The following is a 19,279-nucleotide window of genomic DNA, read 5'->3' on the forward strand; positions in this document are numbered from 1 at the left end:
AGACTACTTGTGAAAATGATGATAAGTACCTTCAAATTACAAATGTGATTTCGGGTAAAAAGCATGTGTTAGAAAAATTACCCGCACTTGCCTCGGGTTTGTATTGTACTAAAATTAGTGTAGTTGAATCAAACGCGGTCATAAACCAGAAGTTTATGGACCAAGAAAACTTTATCATTTGGCATGACCGGCTAGGCCATCCCGGATCAGTTATGATGCGAAAAATTATTGAAAATTCATGTGGACATTCTTTGAAGAACCAGAAGATTCTTCAGTCCAAAGACATTACATGTGTCGCATGCTCACATGGGAAGTTAATTACCCGACCATCACCAGTCAAGGTGGGGACAAAATCTTTGAGTTTTTTAGAAAGAATACATGGGGATATATGTGGACCTATACACCCCTCTAGCGGACCATTTAGATACTTTATGGTCCTAATGCATCAACCAGATGGTCACATGTATGCTTACTATCAAGTCGTAATATGGCATTTGCACGACTACTAGCTCAATTGATAAAGCTGAAAGCACAATTCCCGGATTACCCCATCAAGAAAATTCGGTTAGACAATGCTGGTGAATTTACATCCCAATCATTTAACGATTATTGCATGTCTATTGGGATAACTGTAGAGCATCCTGTACCTCATGTACATACACAAAATGGACTCGCTGAATCACTTATCAAGCGAATCCAAATGGTTGCAAGGCCAATGATTATGAAATCAAAACTACCAGTAACTGCTTGGGGGCATGCAGTTTTACATGCAGCAACACTAATTCGCATCAGGCCAACGAGTTACCATACCTCCTCCCCGTTAAAGTTGGTTTTTGGTCAGGAATAAGATATTTCCCATTTAAGGATCTTTGGTTGTGGTGTATATGTTCCTATCGCTCCACCACAACGCACAAAGATGGGACCTCAAAGAATGTTAGGGATATATGTTGTATCAATCACGATCAATCATTAAGTATTTAGAGCCATCAACAGGTGATTTGTTTATGGCTCGATTTGCTGATTGTCATTTTCTTGAATCAACTTTCCCAACATTTGGGGGAGATGAAAAGCAGCTGAAAAATAACAATATAACTTGGAGTGAATTATCATTATCTCATCTTGATCCTCGAACTAAACAGTGTGAACTAGAAGTTAAAAGGATAATTCATTTACAAGGATTAGCAAATCAATTACCAGACGCATTCACTGACCCAAAGAAAGTGACCAAGTCACATATACCAGTTGCCAATGCTCCAATGAAAATAAGTGTCCCAGAAGGACAACCACGTGTTGGTAATGAGTTAAAACCACGTCTCAAACGTGGTAGACCAATCTGTTCCAAAGATAAAAATCCTTGAAAGAAGAAAGGAGCAAATAATGTCGATGGTCAAGTCGAGGTAATGTTAACACCGGAAAAGGAGTCTCTTGGAGAGACACTAGACATGATGGTTCCCGAAGAACCTCAGGTACCTGAAAATGAAGAGATCTTAATAAATTATATCATGTCTAGAAAGGTATGGAATCAAAATGAAATCGACGTCGATGATAGTTTTTCATATAATGTAGCGCTAGAAGTAATGGAAAACAATGAGGATCAAAAACCAAAATCTGTTAATGAATGTAAAAAAAAATGATTGGCCAAAATGGAAAGACGGAATCAAGGCAGAATTAGATTCCCTAAATAAACGAGAAGTTTTTGGACCGGTGGTCCATACACCTCAAGGTGTAAATCTTATCGGCTATAAATGGGTCTTTGTACGAAAGCGTAATGAGAAAAATGAAATTGTCCGATACAAGGCAAGATTGGTAGCACAAGGATTCTCACAAAGACTTAGGATTGATTATGAGGAGACATATTCTCCAGTGGTGGATGCGACAACTTTCCGTTATCTTATTAGTCTGGTAATACGAGAAGGGATTGATCTGCGTCTAATGGATGTTGTAACAGCCTATCTCTACGGCTCACTTGATACCGATATTTATATGAAACTCCCTGAAGGGTTCAAATTGCCAAATTCATGTAAATCAAGTTCTCGAGAACAACTTTCAATTAAATTAAATAAATCATTATATGGGCTGAAACAATCTAGGCGTATGTGGTATAATCGCCTTAGTAAGTATTTATTGAAAGAAGGTTACAAAAATGATTCAGTATGCCCGTGTATCTTCATGAAAAGGTCAAGTTCAGAATATGTGATAATTGCCGTATATGTTGACGACTTGAACATAATTGGAACTCCGGGGGAGCTTCAAAGGGCGGTTGAATATTTAAAAAGGGAATTTGAAATGAAAGACCTAGGAAAGACGAAATTTTGTCTCGGGTTACAAATTGAACATCTCAAGGGTGGAATCCTTGTGCATCAAGAAACATATGCAGAGAAAGTACTCAAAAGATTTTACATGGAAAAATCATATCCCTTGAGTACCCCAATGGTTGTAAGGTCGCTTGATGTTGAGAAAGACCAATTGGTGCAATTGGTGCACTAATGTTTCTTTCTAGCCATACGCGACCAGATATATCATTTTCGGTAAACTTATTGGCAAGATATAGTTCATGCCCAACAAGGAGGCATTGGAATGGGGTAAAACAAATTTTTCGATATCTTCAATGTACAAAAGATATAGGTTTGTATTTTACAAACCAATCGAAAACAAGTTTGGTTGGTTATGCAGATGCAGGATATTTATCTGATCCTCACAATGGACGATCTCAAACTGGATATTTATTTACATGTGGAGGTACCACAATTTCATGGCGTTCTGTAAAGCAAACAATCACAGCCACATCATCAAACCATGCAGAATTATTGGCGATTCATGAAGCTAGTCGAGAATGTGTTTGGTTAAGGGCTATAATACAACACATTCGTGAGTCTTGTGGCATATCTTCGAGAGATGAAGGACCGACAATTTTACACGAAGACAACGCAGCATGCATTGCACAACTGAAGGAAGGGTACATCAAAGGTGATAGAACAAAGCACATTTCACCAAAGTTCTTCTTCACACATGATTTGCAAAAGAATGGAGATATTAGCGTCCAACAAATCCGTTCCAGCGAAAATTTGGCAGACTTGTTTACCAAATCACTTCCGACCTCTACATTCAAGAAGTTGGTGCATGGGATTGGGATGCGTCGACTCAAGGAGCTTATCTGATTGTCATCAAGGGGAGAAAATACGCGCCACACTCTTTTTCCCTTAGCAAGGTTTTGTCCCACTGGGTTTTCCTTGCAAGGTTTTTAACGAGGTAGCATCATGCGTATGAAATGGATAGTCAAAGGGGAGTGTTATAAATGTATATTTATATTGTGACTATCCATGTACATAACCTTTAATCTCATTTATTGTTATAAGGTTCCGAGAGCCCTATAAATAGTGACATTGTATTAGAGATATCTTAATATAATATAAGAACTCTCTTACTTTTCCTACTTTCTTATGTCTTTATAATCTTTGTTAGTTATTGTTATCTAATAGACTACTTTTAATCTAAAGTTTTTTACTGAGGTTTGAAAAATGATACATTCACTTCAATCCGAAAGAAAACTACAAGAGTATTAACATAATTTACATTTTCTGAAAAAAGAGAAAAAAAAAATACTAGTATACAACAACAACAATAATAATACCCGATCCAAATAGGGGTATGGAGAGATAAGATGTAGACAGTCTTGTCTCTACCAATAGTAAAGTGAGCATAAGGACTTCCAGCCAAACGATGGAAGAAAAAGTAGAATGTAAGAGGAAAATGATCATACTTGACGGCACCGAGTATCGCATGATTATATTAAAAATGAATTAAAGTGACAAAAACACACAGCATGATAAACATATCGAACAAAACACAACATATAAGAACTCATTTGAAGATACTAAAAAGTAACTTAAACATATAAAAGTAACATAAAACGTAGCATAAAGCCAAGTATGTTGGACCAGAGCAACAATCAAGGGTGACATGTACAAAACTCCCTTTTCCCACCCTAGAAAGTCATAGGAACAAATAAGAAAGGTATCATGCATAACATACATACATATAAGTAGATATTACGGAAAAGGTATAATGTACGACAAACCCATATAAGATAACGGATACTACCCCACTTATGTTACAAAGTAGCTTTGGCCCCCTAGCTGGTAAGAAACTAGAAAAGTACAATGTATTGAGAATTGCAATTGTAAAAATTCAACGACTAAAAAGAAACTGCTACTTTCAACTCCAACAAATACGCGTAACTTTTAAAAAATAATCATCGAATAGATCGAATATTATGAAATAGATGGAAAACGAAACATGACCATAACAGTTTTGGCTACACTGTCACATTGAGTGGTGGCATAGCGAAGAAAATATTTACGGTTGTGGAACCGCAATTTGGAACTGACAAGACCTCAATGTTGGAACCACGTTAGTGTAACCGTCACTGATCATGTGTCATTCCTGATATGATAATTGACGATAACTGAAATCCCTATGTCTAGTAAATATATAATGAGCGTATTTACTCTTAAAGACGTAATATAGGGTTTCCCATTAGATGATTGGAACTATGAGGACTAATGTTACACACATTAAACACCAGAGGGGTTGAATGTGTAAATACTCTCATTATAAATAGAGAGTCATTAACCCTAAATTAGGTTAATGGAGAATCACATAAACACACCCAAATCCCTCCTAAATTCGTGTGTGTCTTCCTCATTAAATTCGTGCATCATGTTACAACCGAATTTATCATCCCATTATTATTCAATCATCTTGTTATGGGAACCATCTGAGATGTTACAGCCGAATTTATCATCCCATTATTACTCAATCATCATGTTACAGCCGAATTTATCATCCCATTATTATTCAATCAATAGCAATCATGCTTTATGTTCTTACAAGTTCCACAGGACGATCTGAGATGTTTTATCACTCGAATCGAATCATGTTTATTCCAACATGTGGTATCAGAGCCTCGTTACGAACAATAAGTCGTGATTTGGTTCGAATTTGATGAATTTCGCAAACTAAAAATCTGTAGAATAAGAACTTCATGCTGACGTCATCACGAGTTCGTGCTGACGTCATCACGAACTAAAGCCCACTTCATGCTGACGCCATCCTCACCCTGACGTCATCATGGCTTCTGCAGCTCCTCGCGCTTACGTCATCACGAATTCGCTCTTATGTCATCGTGAACTTATGCTTATGTCACCACAAGCTTCAGCTTAATTTCATACACGACTTACTGAAAACCCGTGCTTACGTCATCACGAGTTTATGACTTCATCGTGCTAACATCATCACGAATTTATGACATCTTCATGCTTATGTGTTCAGGACTTACATGATGTCTTCGTGCCTATGTCATCACGACTAATTGATGTCCTCGTGCTTACTTTATCACGAGCTATTACTTAAGTTCGTATTATATTGAAGATAATTTTGGCTGATGAATGAATTCGTGCTTACTGTTTCCCAGCCAGGGGCTCTGCCCCTTGGACCCCACCAGGGGCTGCCGCCCCTTGGACCTCGCTTCCAGAGGCGCTGCCCCCGGACCCCTGTAATGTGTGGGGGCTTCGCACTTATGTACATGGTTTCATCATTTGTGCCCAAAGGTCAAATGTGATTCTCATGGTGCTATCGTTCTTTTCCTTTTGCATAATGCACATCAAGTATATTGATTTTGCCCAAAGGTGATTTAATATACTTTTGTGTGCTAAAAAGATTATTTTCATGCATAATATACACGATTCTTTATTTTGTGCCCAAAGGTCAAAAGATAAGCGTTGTGTTGCATGACCCTAATGCTCATTTGTACTTAGATATTAGTTACTTTTGCCTAAAGGTGATGTAAATTCTAAGTAGAACCTTATGTTAACTTATTGTTTTGGTGTTTACAATAGGTTATCACTAGCTTCATTGATATAATGGTCTTAGTCTCATTATGTTTAGGAACATTACTTTAGCCTCTTATGTATTCTAGGCATTACGTTAGTTCCATTACTTTTAGAGACATTACTTTTAGAGACATTACTTAATAAGCCTTAGATATCTAATTATGTTATTATAAGGAACCTTATTATTAGCCCTTAGTTAAGTTTAGACATTACTTTAGTTCCATTAGTTTTATAGATATTGCTTAGTCTGCCTTAGATAGCTAATTATGTCACTATAATCTTATTACCCTTAGTTTTAGGCATTACGTCAATAATCTTCTATTACTTGTATCATAAATTGACATCCTCCTTATTTCTATTGTAGTACCTAACTTAGGCATTAAGCCACTTACTGATGCAAACTTTGCTTTATGAAAGGATTAATTATCTAAAACTCTGGAGATGCTAGACCTTGACTATGTCATTCGCCATAATGAACCCATTGCTATTACTGCTAACTTTTCCGCAGCTCAGAAAGCGAATTTTAAGAAAGTGTTCTAAGGTGAATCACTTGTCACTAATGATGGTCTGGAACTTCATCAATTAAAGTATCCGAGGGAATGTATAAAGTGTATGCAACTAGCTTAAGAACAAAGGAAATAACAGTGTTTGTGAACACATAATGAATATGACTGACATGACTCGTAAGTTTAAGAGTCCTAAAATTGAAAGTCTTTGACAATTTTCTTGTGCATTTTCTAATGACCTCATTGCATGCTCATTTTGACATCTTCAAATTTAACTTTAGCGCTATGAAGGATAAATGGTCGATGAGTGAACTTAATGCAATGTGTGTGCAAGAAAATGTTCGTCTTAAGTTGAGCCAACCTAAAGTATTCCCCTTACTACCACTGCTAATTCCATTAAGAGGAAAGATATGACAATAATAATACTGCAAATAAAGTTCAAAAGGATAATCATGGTGCTACTGCCTATAGCTTTAAGTCCTTGACTAGCAATCCTAACTGCAAATTCTCATTGTGCCTAGATTGCCTTAATTTCAAGGAACTGCTAGCTAAGAAAGGTAACTTATTTCATGTAATATTTGATTCTTTTATGTTTAATGTATCTTCTAATACATGTGTGAGTGATTCTAGTTCTATGGTTCATGTGATTAACTCAACATAAGCATTCCACACAATTCAGAAGCTATCAAATGACCAAAGAAAGCTTAGAATTGGAAGGGTTGATCTCTTATATGTCGAAACCATGGAGACTTATGATTTACATATAAACACTTGAAAGTGTTTAAACTAATGGATACCTTATGTGTACCGAGAATTTCTTGGAACCTTGTATCTATTTCTCTAGTTTAAGACCTTAAAGTTATGTAATAATTCATGGTTACGACGAGATTGCCATTACTCATAATAATGAATTCCTTGGTCCTAGTTTCCTGAATGGATTGTTGTGTAAGTTAGAACTAGATCATAGTTTCTTACAGTCTTTGTTGTCTCCTAATATTGATGACATAACTAAAACAAAAACAAAATCATCTAAATAATTAGAGAATTCTTCCATAATGTGGCATAAACATCTTGGCCACATTTTACGAGTTCGCATGATACGACTCATAAAGGATGGAATGTTACATTCTCTTGACTTTAGTGATTTTGAAACATGTATTCAATGGTTTAAGGGATTAAAAAAGGAGCCACTAAAAGTTTCAACTTGTTGGGAATAATTCACTCTAATGTTAGTGGCCCCTATCCCGCATCCATGCATCATTTATTAGAATCATCAACGGTTTTTCACGTTATATGCACCTATATCTGATCTAAACCTTTGGAGACTTTTATTGATCTTAAAACTTTGGTTAACCAACTTGATCATAACATAAAAGTTGTGAGATCAGATAGAGGAGGTGAGTATTAAGGTTGACATACTGATATTCAAGTTCATGGTACTTTACATAAATTTTGAAAGGAACATGGCATAATAAACCAATACACCATGCAGGTACTCCTTAACGAAATCATGTTGCTAAAAGGAGAAATAGAACCTTAATGGACATGGTGAAAAGTATGTTTGTCAACACTAACTTAATTACCTACTTTCCTTTGGATTGAGGTCTTACGCACAGCTGTTCATATACTCAATAAGAGTTCCACTAGAATCTGTCCTTAAGACTCCTGAACAGAAAGGAAACTGAGTCTAAAATATATGAACGTATGAGGCTGTTATGCCAAAGCGTAACTCTATAACCCTAAATTAAAGAAACTGAATCCTAAATCCCTTACCTGTTTCTTTATTGTTTATTAGTTTTATTGTCTTTCCTACTCTACTAGCATTATTGTCACTCAGTATGTCACATTTCATGAAAACTAAGAGATCTATGGGAGCATGACAAATCATAACTTAAGATTTGCAGGAAGTACAAGAAGCGGGGGGAACCACTCGTCGGTTATTATTACTCCTCCGATAACTCCTCTTGTACCCAACGCTGCTCCTAATGTCACTGATCCACCTTCTCCTAATCAAAACCAAAATCCTATTCCTCCTAATTAGGATACTACTAATGTTAAAGCATCTTATTACTAATGCTATCTTCCGTACTAAACCTGAAAATCAACTCAGGATATCATCTAGGTCACACAAGGCCATAACTTTTGATAATTTCATAACTTATTTAACTGAAGTTGAGGTCACTTAGTAGAATGAAGCCATAATTTGAGAGCTTAATTCCATATAGCATAATGACGTTTGGGACTTGGTTGAATTTCTTGAAGAATCCAAACCTATGAGTTCTAAATGGATCTTCAAAACCAAAGTAGACCCGAATGGAAACGTCAAACGCTATAAGGCCATAACTAGTTGCAAATGGCTTTACTCAAAAGGAATGAATCGATTATCAAGAGACCTTATCTCTTGTCTCTCTTAAAGATTCCTTAAGGACCGTCATGGCATTAGTAACTTATTATGATTTAGAGTTACATTAGATGGATGTAAAGACCACTTTCCTAAATGGAAACTTGCATAAGACGAATACATGTGAACCTAAAGTTCCATAAAGTAAATAGCACATGATCTGCAAGTTAAATAAGTCCATATACGGGTTGAAGCAAGCATCACTAAAATGGTACCTTAAGTTTAACGAGGTCATAAAAGGACAAGACTTCTTAAATATTCAAGTGGATTAATGCACCTATCTCAAGATTAGTGGGAGTAAAATTACAATCCTTGTTTTGCACGTGAATGATATTATACTTGCAAATGACAACTTGGATATCTTGCATGAGTCAAAGCGTTTACTTTTTGTAGAATGTCAACGTAAAAGATTTCGGTGATTCCTTTAATGTCACAAGTATCGAAATACATCGGGATAGGCATAATGATGTTCTAGTTATTTCTCAAAAGACTTATATTGAACACATCTTAGAATGCCATAACATGCAACATTACACACCCACTATAGATCTATTAGTAAAAGGAGACGTATGTGATTGTTTCCGAAGTCCGAACATTGAGATTAATAAGTAGAAAATGAGGATGATACCTTGCTCGTAAGTAGTTAAGAGCATTACGTACGCTCAGATCTGTACTCGTCTAGATATCGCTCATATTGCCGGTATGGTTGGGAGTTATGTCTATAATCCCGAATTAGCGTATTAGAAAATGGCTAAAAAGGTTCTACGATATCTGCAAAGGATCAAAGACTACATATTAACTTATAAAAGAGGTGACAACTTAGAAGTAGTGGGATGTTTTAATTCCAATAAGAAATCTACTTCTGGATGTATATTTGTAATTAGCTGGCAAACCTATCTTTTGACGAAGTCATAAGTAGAAACTGACTGCAACGTCTACCATGATGTCTGAACGTTCATAATTTCATGTCATGGGATGTTGTTAAAGAACCTGGTCAGTGGACTCGAAAGTCGTCAACTTTATTATTAGACCATTGAAGCTTTACTGTGATAACTCAGCTACCGTAACTCTTTGAACAGTAACAGTTCAACTGGCACTGAGATGTACCTCGATACAAAGTTTCTGTTTTACGTTAACGGATTGAGGAAGATGTTCTTTGTATTGAGTACATAAGTACACATAAATATGCTAATGGATCCAATGACCGAAGGTCTTCCTCCTAAAATCTTTGTAGGACACGTGTCGAAGATGAGGCTTACTAAAAGACCCATTATGATAGCATGTTGTACTTATTGGTCATTATTATTATGTTAATGAAAATTTTTCCTTCTTATTCAGATTTTGTTTGTCTACTAGTTACACTTTGAGCTCATAATAGTGTAAATACATTATATAACAAAATTTGTCTTAGTCAATTGATCATTGCTTATTAGTTTTAAATTTGAGTCATAGTTCGACTAGTGGGGGTCCTGAGTTGATGTTCTTCTCTACGACTGTACTTATTGGCTATGATTTCGGTTTAAAATCAAAATGAGTATTATCCCGGCCGGACTTATTAAATACTCATAGATAAATGATCGCTTGGTCAAGTGGGAGAATGTTAGAAACACGTTAGTATGACCGTCACTGATCATGTGTCATTCCTGATATGATATTTGACGATAACTGAAATCCCTATGTCTAGTAAATATATAATGGGCGTATTTACTCTTAAAAACGTAGTATAGGGTTTCCCATTAGATGATTGAAACTATGAGGACTAATGTTACACACATTAAACACCAGAGGGGTTGGATGTGTAAATACTTTCATTATAAATAGAGAGTCATTAACCCTAAATTAGGTTAATGGAGAATCACATAAACACACCCTAATCCCTCCTAAATTCGTGTGTGTCTTCCTCATTAAATTCGTGCATCATGTTACAGCTGAATTTATCATCCCATTATTACTCAATCATCTTGTTATGGGAACCCGAAATCAATAGCAATCATGTTTTATGTTCTTACAGGTTCCACAGGACGATCTGGGATGTTTTATCACTCAAATTGAATCATGTTTACTCCAACACTCAACCTTTCATCTTTAACCTTTCTAAAAAAACTATTTATGACTGTAATGGCTTAAAAGATGGTAAAACACACAAATGAAGTGACCAAATGTCATAACCTGAAGTCATGAACCACAACATGGACCATGAATCTAAAAAAGCCTCATCTTTTTTTTCTTTCTGTAAGTATTCGGAAAGTGATATCAGAAAACAATCGATGTGAACTCAGTGAACCTTGGCATGAATCAGGATCATAAAATGTGTAATTTGCTCATTTTTATTCTGGACATCATATATTATCACCTTGATTTTTATAAAATGATTTGAAAGGAAACTTTGTAAAAGATAAATATCATACTTATTACTTATTAAAATTTTCACTAGACATGTGCGTTCGAAACAAGTTTTTTCAAGTTGAAACATGTAAATAGATGATTGTCTTATAATTAAAAGTCTCCCTAACCAATATGAAGGAAGTAAACATATATCATTTATGGTCAAAAAGATATTTGGTTGGGACTTTAAAGTTTAAACACATTACCTCTATGTATGTTGAACAATTGAAACATATAAAGGTTTTGGTTTTTTCGTTTGATCTCTAAAAATGAGTATCGAACTAAAAAAATAATGATAACTACAATACGTACTAGTTATCGAGCGTTCCTATATACAATGAATTAGTATTAGCATTGTAATATAGCATTTTTATTTTTTATTTTATTTTATTTTATTTTTAGAATGGGTGTTAGTGGTTTAAACCCTAACAGTAACATTCAAGCGGACAGTATGTTAGCGGTTGGAACCGAAAGATATCCCTGGAAGCCAAAGGTGCGATAACACGGCCTGCACGTGTCCAAAGAGGTAAATACCCGAAACCATAGGGAATTGAAATTCGATCCTGATGTTACTTCTTTTTAAGTTATTTTTTCAAATAAAGTAATCGATTTGTATTTTTAGGCTGAGATCCATATGTATTAGTGAGTATTATTTGTAGTATTAAACCCACATAGAAACATGGACACACTAAACACTATTTATAATTAGCTCTGTTAAGCACAAGCATAAAATATCCCCATATATATATACACTAAATTTATGAAATAATAATACCTTTTTACATTTAAGCTCAATCCAATGGCATTTATAACTTTTTGCTTTAGACAACAAACACTTTAAAAATATTAATCCAAAGCACAGTAAATGTATACTGAGATCGGGTATAGAAGCATTGCAGAGATGGACGCCCACATCGGGTAAGTGTCACGCCAGAAAGCGAATAAGCCAACAATTGCACAAGGTATCATGATGGCTAGCACCTCATCCGAATAGGTCCATGTTAATCCCTTAATATATACCGTTGTAAGCAATGTTAACAAGCCCAAAAGGTTGTTCATAACCAACCCGCTATAGATCTGCGTCATATATATAATAACCCGACTCATGTGTTAGTTTCCAGTGTCTAATTAACAGCATTTTCGAAAATATGTCAACTAGAAATTATGTATAAGAAGATATACAATTTCTTAAGTGTACAAACCTCTGAAAATGTCAAAGAAGCATTCTTTGAAACACGTGGTCCGACATTAAGAAGTGACGTGATTACCATTCTAGCGTTCATGGCTATTGGAGCCATAACAAATGAAGTAAAGAGAAACGGTATGTGAGCGGCATCTGAGAACTGTATGACACTTTGTATGAATGCCCCTGAAATGATGTAAGTGATAGCAACACCGGATATTACGTAGAGGACGCTTGCTAATTTAGGCTTTCCCATTTGCATTGGCGCATCAATTTCTCTCCAAGAATCCTAATTGAAAAGGCAAAACGTTTAAAAAAAAAGGGAAAATAAATTTAAAGATTTTTTCTTTAATTAATTGCTAGATGTTACACCACTCTGCTCATACTTTTATCCTAAATATATTTAATTTAACCAAGGAAAAAACCCTGGTCTTCTCTTCAAGAAGCAAGAGTCTCTACAATTTAGCTAAAGCTAGAATGAAATAGATAGGAGGGAACTAAAAGTAGTCATGGCAATAATCTCTATTAGTTGCAATTTACCTCTTCAAACTTTGCTATTGCGTTTTTTGGATCTTTGATGGTTGGATCATAGTTGATAGCTTTCTCAATCCATCTAATGAATCCTTCTACAAATTCTTTTTTATCTATTTTCGAACTTTTATTCTCGTCGAATTCCTTTATTACTTCGTCTAGGACTGTATCATGATCTAGTGCTACCCCAAAACGAAGAGTCTCAATGAATTCCCTTAATTCACCTTGATGTATTTCATTATCACTGTCTTTATCATATTGAGAAAATAGCCTACATATAAAAAACAACATAGTTAGAAAATGTTTAGCAACCCAAAAATATTTGTATAATTCATGCAAGAACCATATAAATTAGAAGAATCATGAGAACTTTTAAATTATAACTTGATGATGTGGTATGTTTACATGTCACTAGTTATCACATGAACCTTATCCTACAAATCGGAGTACACATATGTTTATAGGAGTATGATTATATATAATGATCGATCAAATTGTTACCCTTCTATCTTTTCTCTATCGGGTGTTCCATCCTCTCTCACTAGTTGATGTTGTTCAAGGACTTGTTTCAAGATTCTTGGCATGATTTTCTCAATTTGTGTGAGATTTGCACGTTTATTCTTTATTGCTACTTTCTCAACCTGTGCATATGAAATTATGAAAATGGAATGAAATGGTTTACAAGTATGTATGTAGTCCAATACTGATTGGAAAATGATTAATCAATTAATCTAACTCGTATGTCTAATAATTAATCAACCTAAAACTTTAAGACTTTCTTTTTCCTCGGAACTTGTTTGGGGTTGCAACAAAAACACCACGAAATGAAAACCGGTGGCTCGGCCTTCGTTGGTGGGGTTTTTTCTTATGTCTCGTCTGTAAGTGGCGTAAGTTTTTTCAACCATTTTGCAACCTTAGCAGTTGGGTCTAGATTGTGTAATTTTGTTGTATTTCTAGACTTTGTATTGTGATTTCTAGCGTCTTGCTAGAGATCTTTACTATAATTTCAATAAATGTTTTTGCCGTTCAAAAAAAAAAAAACTTTAAGACTTTGACATGTATATTCCACTAATTCTCTTTCTTAATCTTGCTCCTTGATTTTTTCACATCTCATCATCTTACTATTAGGCATATCTTTAGGCAAACCAATTAGGTTGATTTATGATTATCCATACTAATTAATATCGAATAAGCTCCCTACTTACTTGTTTCCATAAAGTTTTAGTAAGCGAACCGGAACTATTTGCATCATTCTTCCATTTTCCAAGCCACTTTGTGCATCCCTTTTTGAACTCTGTCCGATTGATCTTTCCACTTTTGTCATCATCGAAATGTGTCAAAATCTCTGCTTTTGCATACTCGATAGATATATGATCTTTTTCCAACTCAAACACTTTCAAAATCAAATGTTCTAGTTCCTCATGCGATATGCAGTCGTCGTTATCAGTGTCTGCTCTTACAAATATGCTACATATATTGGAAGAATCATCGTCAAGTTATTCAATTTAGTGTGTTGTCTACCAAAATGGTAGATGCACAATACATCTTCATATTCCAAACAGTCAATCAGGGTTAGCCCATTTGGTAGAAGTTTTGGTTTCTTGCAGATATAAAATTAGGATAAAAGTAGCGTAGAACTTGTTGTTCAATTTTTTTTCTTTCAAAAAGACAAAAAAGAAAATTGCAAACCTTTCAAAAGGCTCAAATTTGGGGTTCCCATGCTCGTCAATAAGTTCATCTTCTGCAAGCCTTTGAACATGATATACAAATCTAGTTTGCAAGTTTTCTTGCTTCAAATATGCCAAACTCCTGTTCTGAATCCAAGGATTCCAAATCTACGCGCAAAATTGAAAAAAGGAAAAAAACATTAAGCGCATCATCCATGCGTTTAAAGTCTACATAAATATATCTAAGTTATAGCAGACAAAACTAGCTAGACAATTTCTCAAACCTGATAAGCAAAGTATGCAAGCAGGGACATGGCAGATACTACTAATGCGAACAAAACAGTGACGTGAGTCACCATTAACGCAACTAATTCCACCACTGCAAATGGAATCAAGGATAAAAGCATAATTACAGCTATATTTCCAGTCTCCTTGTCAATATTAACACCAGTATCTGTACGAAAAATGTCAAATAAAGATTATTCAAAGTCGTAGATCCATCTAATACCCTTTTCACTATTATATAATAAAGATTATTCAAATATTAATATTCAATGCATAAAATGAGTATAAGGGCATGGTCTAATTAACCATTCAGAATTGAGAGTTTATGTCTAAGAGGCAAGCATTTCGCTGATAAGTCATCTTGGTGTTCAAGTTCGGGTGTTGATCCCTTTCCACGAAGCCTATCTCGACTTAATATTATGCGAAATCCCCATATAAGGGTTAGCGTAATGACAGTTGATCCAGCATACATGCTCACCCCAAAAGCTACTTGGTTTTGGGCAGCTGATGCTGTAGAAAGAACCCCAGAGACTACAAAAAGAGATATATATTGATGTCAGTTTAGAACTTGAAATGTTAACTTATAAGAAAAATAATACTAACTGATGTGTTTATTTTATGACGTGTTGTTTCGAGTTGTACTCTAGCTTATCCAATTGTAATATGAGTTTCTTATTTCATTTTGCAAAAATAACAAGCTACTGTTTATTTTCACAATTTTTTCCTTTTTAAATTTTTAAATAAGTTCAACGCATGTAAACTACAATTAAGCCCCGCATAGCGGGGCACAAACCTCACTAGCTATAAATTTGAGTCATAAATATTTGTGTTAATATTTGTGTAAGTTGTTTTAATCTTGCTTTTCAAAAAATAAGAAATTATACTCGTATATAATTATTTTACGAAAAATGTTACGCATTTGATGTCCATGAAAAAGTTATACTATGTATATTAGATATTTAACCTTTGAATAATCATAAGTATACAGCTAAATTGTACACCTTAATTAGAGCTCTTGGTTGTATCTAGCAAAATCGTTTAATTGTAGGATAACATTTACTTTACTTGTTATGTATGGGTCTATGCCCATGATCATTAATTTTATTAGCTATTCAATACTAACAATTGGTACAATATACTAGGTGCGAGCAAAAACTGAACCGAAAATCGAAAAATTCGAACTGAAAAAACCAAAAACCATTGGTTTTGGTTTTCTAAAAACCGAAAGTTATGGTTCGGTTATGGTTTTTAATAAAAAACCGAACCGAACCAAAAATATATATTGTTTAATTTATTTTATTTTTATACCATATTATTATTATTTTTTGGTATATATGTTAATATATTTGTATTTTTAGGTGTATATAATAATATCATCTATATGTTTTAAGTGAAAATACACAACAAGATTGATTTGTTTTAATAATTGTATTATTAAACAACACATAAAACATATAAACAGTTATATGTAAAATTTGTTTAAAGTTTGTACAACTTACTTTAATAGATTTCTTGTCATTGTTGTAGTGTTATTTTTACTAATATTGTTTTGAAAACCTGTTTAAATTAATTATGGTATAATTATATGGTATAAAATTATAAAATTTTCAAGCTCAATTAGACCCAAACCATAAGTGGTTAAAAACCGCCAAAAACCGAACAGAAATATACCCAAACCAAAAAATCTAAAACCGAAACTCAATGATTTTAGTTTTCAAAAACCGAATTATAACAGTTCGGTTTCAGTTTTAGTCAAAAATTGATTCAAACCGAATCGTACTCACCCGACAATACACACTTATTGGACAAATAAACAAGTATATAGTTAATTAAACTATTAAATTGTTGTCGTAGAAAAATATTTTTTGTTTTTTATATATGGACATTTCCGATGGTGAGTGGTGACAGTTGTGTAATAAATTGATCTTTTTAATCAAATTTTAAAATGTTAGATCTAAATCTTACGATCTATACCAAATATTTCTACGAAATGTCAATTCACGGGACAGTATTGGTAACTAAAATATTACAGAAAGAGTTTTGTTAATACATTAAGGGTAGTTTTTTTTAATAATTAAGTGACTGAATTGATAAAGTGTCTGAATTGATAAATAATTTATAGTATAAATTAAGTTAATACACTTGTTTTTTGTCTATTAAGTAAAAAAACAATCAATTTTGATAACTTAATAGATTAAATATATTTGATTAAGTAACGACTTATTTATTAAGACAATAAACAAACATCATCTAGATAGTTGTATATTTATATAGTAATAAAGTTCAGTAGTGAACTTTTGATATAAAAATTTAATATTTTATACATGTTAGCTACACTACTGTATTTGACATTTTTAACTGCAAATAGTATTTCAATTATCCGGACTTTTAGTTAGTGTGAACAATATATAAAAGTTTATCACAGTCTTATCTGTGTAAACTATATTGAAACAGAAATTTATTCACACTAAAAGTGTGAAGGTTTAAAATTTCATTATTTTACGTGTGCACTTTCGTATTAAATTTGTCACCTCATTTATGTTTCACATTACATATTAAAGTTAGGGTAGATGAAATGGTGTGTCAAATTAAATATGAAAGTTCATACATAAAAATTGTGAATTTTTAAATCTTCACATCTTTTAATGTGAATAAATTTTTACACTTTTATAAATTGTTTATGTTAATTAAAAGAATGAATAATTACAATGATATTTGTAGTGAATAATTATAATAAAAAAAATATAAAATATGCATGTTAACTAATAATTATTCTTCAATGAACTTGTCAACTTGATCGATCATGCACATAAACATCTACATATATACGCCCGACTTAATTAATAAGGGAATTGATATTTTTGTATTATTGGTTTTTTTTTATTAATTCATCATAACGTACAAGTTTTTTTTTTTCCTTGAACGATAAGGTTAGATGTTAATTATTAGAACTCTAACAGTGACATTTAAAATGAACAATATGCTAGAAGTTGAAACTTACGAACTCTTATAGAACACAAGTGATAACACGTATGCCCACACACTCAATATGTAAATGCCCGAAACTATAAAGAATTAATAAAATTCCTTCAAAGAGAGCCTTAGCTGTCCACTTATCTAAGACCAACATACTATATACCAGTAGATGACGATGAATGTGTAGCTTCATTAAGAAATATGATACTAGTAAGATCATCTTTCAATTATAAATGTATTCGGGTGGTTTAAGCGAGAAAATTTGTCTCTTTAGCAATCCCCTGTTTTTAATCCACATTTCACTTTTTAACTATTTAACAAAAGGAAAATGCTAAACGCAATCCTTAGGGCTGCATTTAAATTGCATAAAAAATTTGTACTTTCCATATTAAAAGCTCACCCATGTATTTTATAATAAGTGTACAACTATTTAATACATCTTAACTGTAGCCCTAAAGGCTGCGTTTAAAAAAACCGTTTCCAAAACATTATGCATGTGCGTATAAACAAAAATGAAAGTCAAATATGGAGGGGTTCTTACCAATCACTATGACTATTCTTGGCAAAGCCATAAACACTCGGAAAACACTAGCTCCAATCGCCTTATCGCCAAGCAATACAAACAAAGCCTGGCTTCCTTTATGTATCCACTCCTCTCCCAACATCATCAAATATGTATACATTAGCATCAAAAACACCCCTTCTTGCATCGTGTCTGCACACGGCAAGAACCCGTATATACTGTGACACCTCTTCTCACCACGTAACGTTGTTGTGGAAACGGACGAATTAGAAGTAGTCGTCGTCATACGAAGATTAGAAGAATTTTCGTAATTAGTGTTAATATCGTTAATCCCATCTGAGATATGTGATGATGTTGGATATGTATCGACTTGATCTAGCCACCTGCCTTTCACCATGCCAATAATCATAAGCATGATAAATGTAAAGCCTATATGTTGGAAACTTGCCATTTTTGACATGATCCAATGTAAAGACTTCAAGAAATGATTTTATAGATGTAAAAAGACTATGGTACCTGGTTCATAAATTTATATGGGTCGGGAGCACTTGGGTTATGGTATTAATTATTATTATTATTTTTAACATATAATATAAATTAAACCAATGATTGACCAAAAACTATTTGTATAAGAAATATAATATAAATAAATACAATAATTTCCTGTAATTCATAAAGTCAAGGTCGTCTATAAATGTATTTAAAAAGGGTTATATGCAAATTTCGTTCCTCCGGTTATTCAAAAAACGGCTCTTTCATCCCTCTGTTAGTTTTTGATTTTTTTCATCTCTGTGGTGTGACTTCCGTTAAAAACCAGTCGTCCCTGTTGTTAACTCTTCCATGTACAAGTCATGTGAGGGACAGTTATGTCATTTTACCGACCTCCTTTGTTATTTCTTCTTTCAACCTAAATAAATGAACTTAAAAACAA

The 19,279-nt window shown here is 33.7% G+C and overlaps 1 protein-coding gene across 1 annotated transcript; it reads right to left on the reverse strand.

The window, feature by feature from the left end:
- Window positions 1-11,906: 11,906 nt before the first annotated feature.
- LOC122583049 (sodium/calcium exchanger NCL2-like) lies at window positions 11,907-18,886 on the reverse strand. Its single transcript, XM_043755490.1, has 9 exons — window positions 18,367-18,886; window positions 15,156-15,380; window positions 14,849-15,018; window positions 14,587-14,732; window positions 14,103-14,364; window positions 13,399-13,538; window positions 12,907-13,168; window positions 12,386-12,655; window positions 11,907-12,260 (listed from the first exon to the last, which is right to left on the reverse strand). The coding sequence occupies exons 1-9, from the start codon at window positions 18,806-18,808 to the stop codon at window positions 12,030-12,032; spliced, it is 2,148 nt and encodes a 715-aa protein (XP_043611425.1). The 5' UTR covers window positions 18,809-18,886; the 3' UTR covers window positions 11,907-12,029.
- Window positions 18,887-19,279: the final 393 nt, after the last annotated feature.

Source organism: Erigeron canadensis, chromosome 9 (genome assembly GCF_010389155.1).
Source record: "Erigeron canadensis isolate Cc75 chromosome 9, C_canadensis_v1, whole genome shotgun sequence".
NCBI lineage: Eukaryota > Viridiplantae > Streptophyta > Magnoliopsida > Asterales > Asteraceae > Erigeron > Erigeron canadensis.

Excerpts from the sequence above, each read along its gene's own strand:
- LOC122583049 (XM_043755490.1), bottom strand. The coding sequence starts at position 18,808 with ATGTCAAAAATGGCAAGTTTCCAACATATAGGCTTTACATTTATCATG. Across the intron at positions 15,019-15,155 it reads TAAACTCTCAATTCTGAATG|ATACTGGTGTTAATATTGAC; the intron begins GTTAATTAGACC and ends TTTTTCGTACAG. Across the intron at positions 14,733-14,848 it reads TTGCATACTTTGCTTATCAG|ATTTGGAATCCTTGGATTCA; the intron begins GTTTGAGAAATT and ends TTTTGCGCGTAG.